Source organism: Toxorhynchites rutilus, chromosome 3 (assembly GCF_029784135.1).
Source record: "Toxorhynchites rutilus septentrionalis strain SRP chromosome 3, ASM2978413v1, whole genome shotgun sequence".
Classification (NCBI taxonomy): domain Eukaryota; kingdom Metazoa; phylum Arthropoda; class Insecta; order Diptera; family Culicidae; genus Toxorhynchites; species Toxorhynchites rutilus.
The window spans coordinates 87,538,246-87,544,621 of record NC_073746.1 but is presented as its reverse complement, the minus strand read 5'-3'; the positions used below and the strand labels follow the sequence as shown (position 1 = coordinate 87,544,621).

Genomic DNA, 6,376 nt, shown 5'->3' with positions numbered 1-6,376 from the left:
TCTGATTTATTTCTTCTTTAAGTTCCTCCAAATTGTGTGGCTTATTAACATAGCAACGGTCCTTCACGTACCCCCAGAGGAAGTAATCGACGACGAGAAATGTTGAAATTCTTACCATAAGAGGACAAAGTTTCATTAAGGCTTCGGTTGCTCGAGTAATAATATTTTACTTAAAAATACACGTTCTTGTAAATTGTACATCTTGCCACTAAAATCCATCCTATCAGACTGAACGAGTAGCCGAATATTATCGTCCTGAAGTGGGGAATGCAGTGTTACCATCGACGGAGCAAAAAAAAATTTAAGTGGAGCTATTCGATTTTTTCGCGTGAGCGTTTAATCTGAAAGACCCTGTACCAAAAAGATCGTTTGCATCTAATAATTACCCAATTTCATTGCTACTATCGACTGCAAAATGCAATGGCTTTGGAACAGAAATAATTCTGAATGTTTCGTGGGATCAACTAGATTTTTTCACTATCCACTGCTAAATGTTATTTTGTAATCGACTTCAGTAGGTGCTTTAGGTGCTTTAGTTATAATGGCGCTATAGAAGCAGAGATACGACTGATTGATTGTGCACTATTTCAAAAATAAAATCACTAAAATCAATATATACTTTAGTTCTTCCGAATGAATAATTTCTTCACTTCCTCATCGTTATTATATATCATGTAAGCAATTTTATTCAGGCAGATAAATGTGCACGTTTCTGAGTTACTAAACGCACCATACCCGGTGTATTTCACATTGCGCTCACAACTACTTGCTCACGCTGACAGCGCGAGCCAAGTGCAAATTCCAAGCATGCAACAAGCTATGGATTCAAAACAAAACGCTGCGTTTTTACAATCGGTATTGATTCCAAAGTAACTTTTCAATAATCAACACCAGGAGCGAACAGTAACATAGTAAGGTATCATTGCCTGGAGTATTTTTGCGACAATAGACAGATCCGGCGTTCCAATTCAACTCATGCGTTTCACATTGTGTTGCGTGCATATGTATCATACGCTATACGCAAAGATAGCAGTGGAGTGACACGCATGTTTCCGGCATAGTGTAAACTTATAGGGTTGTTACAATTTCAATTGTGTTTTTTTTGTGATCACTGTTTTCCAATCATCCAAGCATATCCAATCAGGTTGTTACCTATAATTCTTCGTCAATGGTGCGCAAATCGTGATTAAAATGCATTTATGCGCATCCCTAGCATCCAGAGTTAGCGGTATCGAAGGGAAATGTACTCAGATAACGATCGCTAGACAATGTGAATGTGTGATTGAATTTCAAATTGGAAACAGTAAACGGGAAAATATGAGCTCACTGGGACACCTGTCGAACACCGGTCACATTGCCACTGGCGGAACTCTCGCCCAACTTGGCTTTCGTGTGGTCGCATTTTAGAGCACACTTCAGCACAATCACATTGTGATCAGAATAACTAAGGATAGTGCTAAAAAGTTCGCAAATTTCGTTGATTCGTTAATGCCTGCCCGTGAAAACAAACCAACTCATTCGGGGAAAGTACATGTGCGGTGATTTCGTTCCAGATAAATTACTCGAAACCGAAGGCATGGAAAGTGCAACGCGCGCGTTCCGATGACCGTTGAGCGCCATTGGCTGGAAGAGTCTGTCGCCTGGAGTACTAAATTCACAGCCCCAGTGTCTCAACTCTGATTCGGCCACCCAGTTGTTGTCATTCCACACAACGAAGCGCACCTGTCAACCCTTGTACAAATCGAAAGTGAACCCCCGGCGTGAAATAGTGTGACCGACTTGTAGTTAAAACTAAGTGTTATGGTATCAAATCAGCAATAGTATGATAGTGCAAGTGATACAATTATGGTTATCGCGTGGTTGAATATTGATGATACGTGATTCTGCTCGCAAACGATAATCTTATCAATGTGCTTGCTTGCAATGCTTCTCTTCTGATTGGAAATGCTACATCGATAGACATCAGAAACGACGATAAAAAATGTATGCTAAACCTGGTGCATGTGAAAGCAGACCATTATTAATTTTTATAGGTATGATTATCCATTACACACAGATGAAAAACATACTTCCAAATTGTGCTTTTATTTTCAAAACAATTTCGAATTTTTTTTTCTGTTCTGTAATAATCCAGCTTTAGGCTGCAGTTATATTCTTGAAAAAAACAATAAAAGAATGTTGGAATTATTTGAAGTCAATCTATTAAACTATATAAATAAAAAATTAAGGCCAAATGTGCTGCTAAGCGCGAAACTCGAAGAAGAAATCGTCCGATTTGAGCCATCTTTATTTTGATGTATTCGTCTCTGCCCGTAGATTAATGTCATGAAGAGAAAAACCGGAAAATTTTCGGAAAACTCTGAAGGAAGGTCGGAAAATTTGGAAAATTGATTTCCCATATGTTTTAAAATAACATCATGATAAGCGTTGTCGGTCCATTCGATGTTTGCGCTATTGAAATTGATCTTTGTTTGAAAGTGGGAATGGATTTTCAGGTGAAATTACGCACTCCTATATCTTCTATTTTCTATATCTATATAAATTAAAATGGAAGGCCAAATGTGTTGCTAAGCGCGAAACCCGGAGAAGGAATCGTCCGATTTGAGTCATCTTTATTTTGATGTATTTGTCTCTGCCCGAAGATCAATTTCATGAAGAAAAAAATCCAAAAATTTTCGGAAAACTCTGAAGGAAGGTCGAAAAATTCGGAAAATTGATTCCCCATATGTTTTAAAATAACATCATGATAAGCGTTGTCGGTCCATTCGATGTTTGCGCTATTAAAATTGATCTTTGTTTGAAAATGGAAATGGATTTTCAAGTGAAATTACGCACTCCTATATCTTCTATTTTCTATATCTATATAAATTAAAATGGAAGGCCAAATGTGTTGCTAAGCGCAAAACCTGAAAAAGGAATGGTCCGATTTGAGTCGTCTTTATTTTGTTGTATTTGTCTTGGCCCATAGATAAATATAGCGCATAGAAAAATTAAAAAAATCGGAAAATTCTGAAGGAAGTTCGGAAAATTCGGTAAATTGAATACCCATATGTTAGAAAATTACATCATGATAAGCGTTGTTAGACCATTCGATGTTTGCGCTAACGAAATTAATCTTTGTTTGAAGGTGCAAATGGATTTTCAGGCAGAATACCGCATTGCTATCTATATAAAGGTTCCTTTTGAGCCGTCTTCATTTCGTTGTATTTATTGTATTCTGCCCATAGAACAATGTTATGATGAAAAAAAGTTTAGAATTTTGTTCTAAAGAATTCTTATCAAAACCAGGGCCCAAAATTTTCGAAGGTTAAAAATGAAGACCAACTCTACTCTCAGTAGCTTCGCTTCGATTGCTTCAGCAGTCGCCCACAACAAAAAGTAACTTGACTAGAAAATGAATTGAGATATAGTCGAGTCGGTAGAGGGAGATAGCGATTAAACGCCCAACGTACTGTTTAGTCGTTTTGGCGGAGAAAGTGCGTGAAGAAGCCAAAAGTCATTACTAACTCAATACGGATATAGTCAGTCAGATAGTCAGCAGACTACCCTCAGACTATGACTATGCAGAGCCCTGATCAAAACAATAATTTTGGGCGGGACGAAGTTCGCCGGGTCAGCTAGTCGCAAATATAGATCAACAGTAATTTTGGGGAAAATACTTTTCGGCAATACTTCGCCGTACTACTTGATAATGAAATTTTTTATAAATTTTAGTTATCTCTTATAATGTGTGCGAAATAATGTGTTTAGCTGTGTCTCTAGATTGACTAAATTTTTTCACACACTCAGAACGATCATCTGTAATTCCTAATTTATCAATCATATACACTGAAGTCGCTTTATACGCGGTTTTAATTTACGCGGCTTTTTTTTACGCGGTTTTTGGAATTTACGCGGTTTTTTTACGCAGCACGTATCAACCGCCTACAAATCCAATGTGCTAATTGATGTGACTTTTCACGAAATTAGTTTGGATCGCATCACTGATTAGTAGCTGAGAAATAAAAGGAGATACAGATATCATGATTTCAGCAAACAAAAAAAATCAGTTAATCAATTGTTAAAATATGAGTTGCATTTTTAATTAATAATTCACTGTTTGTTAGATTTTTATACGGAGTTTAAAATTCACCCTGTTTATTTTTACGCGGATTTTGGAATTTACGCGGTTTTATTTTAGGCGGATTTTGGAAATTACGCGGTTTTTTTTATGCGGGTTTTTGAATTTACGCGGTTTTTGTTTACGCGACACGCATCCCCCGCGTAAAAAGCGACTCCTATGTATAGTCAACTCTCCTTAACTCCATGTCCAAGGAACCTTCGAGTTAGGGACTTATGGAGTTATGGAGAGAATCGTGACCGGAATGAATCACCACAGTAAACAACTGCAACAGAAACAACCACTTAGAAAAAGTAGAGCAGGCTAGAAATATCAAATACACACCATGTGTATGAATGCCTCACATTTCTATTATAAATTTATTCTAACGCTTTCTGTTTTTTATTTTTATTTTGAAGTACAATACCGCTCCATAATTATTCTAGCCTACTACACTTTTTCTGAGTGGTCGAATTGTAATGCGTAAGTAGCAAATCGAACGAGAGGATGTCTTTGAACTTATCAAATGCTCCCTGGAACTGAGATGTCCAGTCGAATTTGACACCTGCTTTCAGCAATTCAGCAATATTTTGGACAAATTTGTCGTAAAAAATTATTGCACCGAGGAACGATCTCACCTTACCTCTCATCTCAACGTTGATTGGAGCAGGCATGCGTGTGATGGCCTCGATCTTGGTTGGATCAGGTCGAACGCCGTGCTGGTCCAGAAGATGTCCAAGATATTTGGTTTGCTGCCGTCCAAACGAGCACTTCTCGATTCGTACGGTGAATCTGAATTCTTGTAGACGCTGGAACAGGGCATTGAGGTTCGTCCAGTACTCTTCCTCCGTTTCACCACCAACCACGATGTCATCGATGTAACCGGAAGTGTGTTTGAGGCCAGTCAACATGGTGTCCACCAGTTGCTGGAACGCTCCTGGAGCAGCTTTTACACCAGGTGCGAAGCGATTTACCTTGCAGAGACCCCGATGGCTGGTGATGGTTAGAAGCATGCTAGATGATTCGCAACTATGATTCCGACATATCAATAATGCTGAAAAACTTGCAGTGTGCGAGCTTGATGAATATGTCCTGTTGGAGTGCATTGTTCAGTCTTGTAGAGTAATCGACGCATATCCGTATGTTCCCGTTGATTTTGCGAACGACCACGATCGGAGTGGTCCACTCCGAGTAGTGCATATTATTCGAATATATCCTTCTTTAGGGTAAGTCTCGCATTCGGGTAGATGTTACATTCAAGTAATTGTTACATTCGGGTAACTGTCGCATTCGGGTAAATAATACACTCGGGTAACTGTTACATTCGGGGAATTGTTGCATTCGGGTAAGCGTCAGTTCGGGTAGATATCATATTCGGGTAACCATCCAATTCGGGTATTTGTTACATTCGGATGAGTGGAATTCGGGTGAATGTCTTTCGGGTAACTGTCTTTCGGGTTAGTGGATTTCGGGTAAATGTGGCACAATCAGATAAACATGACTACTGTATTAATTTGCCAGAGACTCAGATAGATTAAAATTTTAAGATTAGTTGTATGAAATTAGCAATTAGAATCAAATATGAAATGAGTTTAAAGAAAATATCGATGTGTTTTATTGAACTTGGGTTAAGTATTCAAAATAGATGTTCGCAAAATAAACTATACAGCTGAATTTGCAGTAAAATTTCTATACAGCAACTGTATCTTAATCGTAAATCTTCGGTTGGATACCATATAGACTGAAGAAGTATTGTTTATATTGATAACGCATGATCAAATGGGTTGTTCATTTATATGATTACTGATTATTATAAAAATAAGTAAATTAAACTGACTGGTTATTTAAAGTCTGATTTTTTGACATAGAACTACGTCTTTCAGAAAGGGTGCCAAATCAGAAAACAGGTCACGTTTTTATAAAATATAGTTAAAGTTAATAACTATTTTCACTGTGAACGAATTCTCATGATTTGCATACCAATCGAATCGGAAATTCTCTAAGATTTGTTTGATATGCTACACATTATAATTCGCTAATCTCTAAACGGTTTAAATTCATGAAAACTGGAAGAACTTCCTTTTTTCCCATACATTTGTTCTGTCGATGTGTGTGCTAACCCTACCCGTATTTCGAATGCTTATAACTCAAGCATTTCATAACAGATCGGAAAGATGTTTGCGTCAATTGATAGAAAATATTTTTACGCGTCTATCACAATTAATAAAATGTTATTTTTTATGAAATGAACAATTGAATAACTGTATAATGTCAAGC

The 6,376-nt window shown here is 37.5% G+C and overlaps 1 protein-coding gene across 1 annotated transcript in view; it reads left to right on the top strand.

The window, feature by feature from the left end:
• The first annotated feature begins 803 nt into the window (after positions 1-803).
• Positions 804-6,376, top strand: part of LOC129773297 (uncharacterized) — a 41,165-nt gene continuing 35,592 nt past the window's right edge. The window contains exon 1 of the mRNA XM_055776895.1: positions 804-2,033. Within this exon, the coding sequence (XP_055632870.1) occupies positions 1,982-2,033 (52 nt within the window). The 5' untranslated portion in view covers positions 804-1,981. The remainder of the gene's footprint in view (positions 2,034-6,376) is intronic.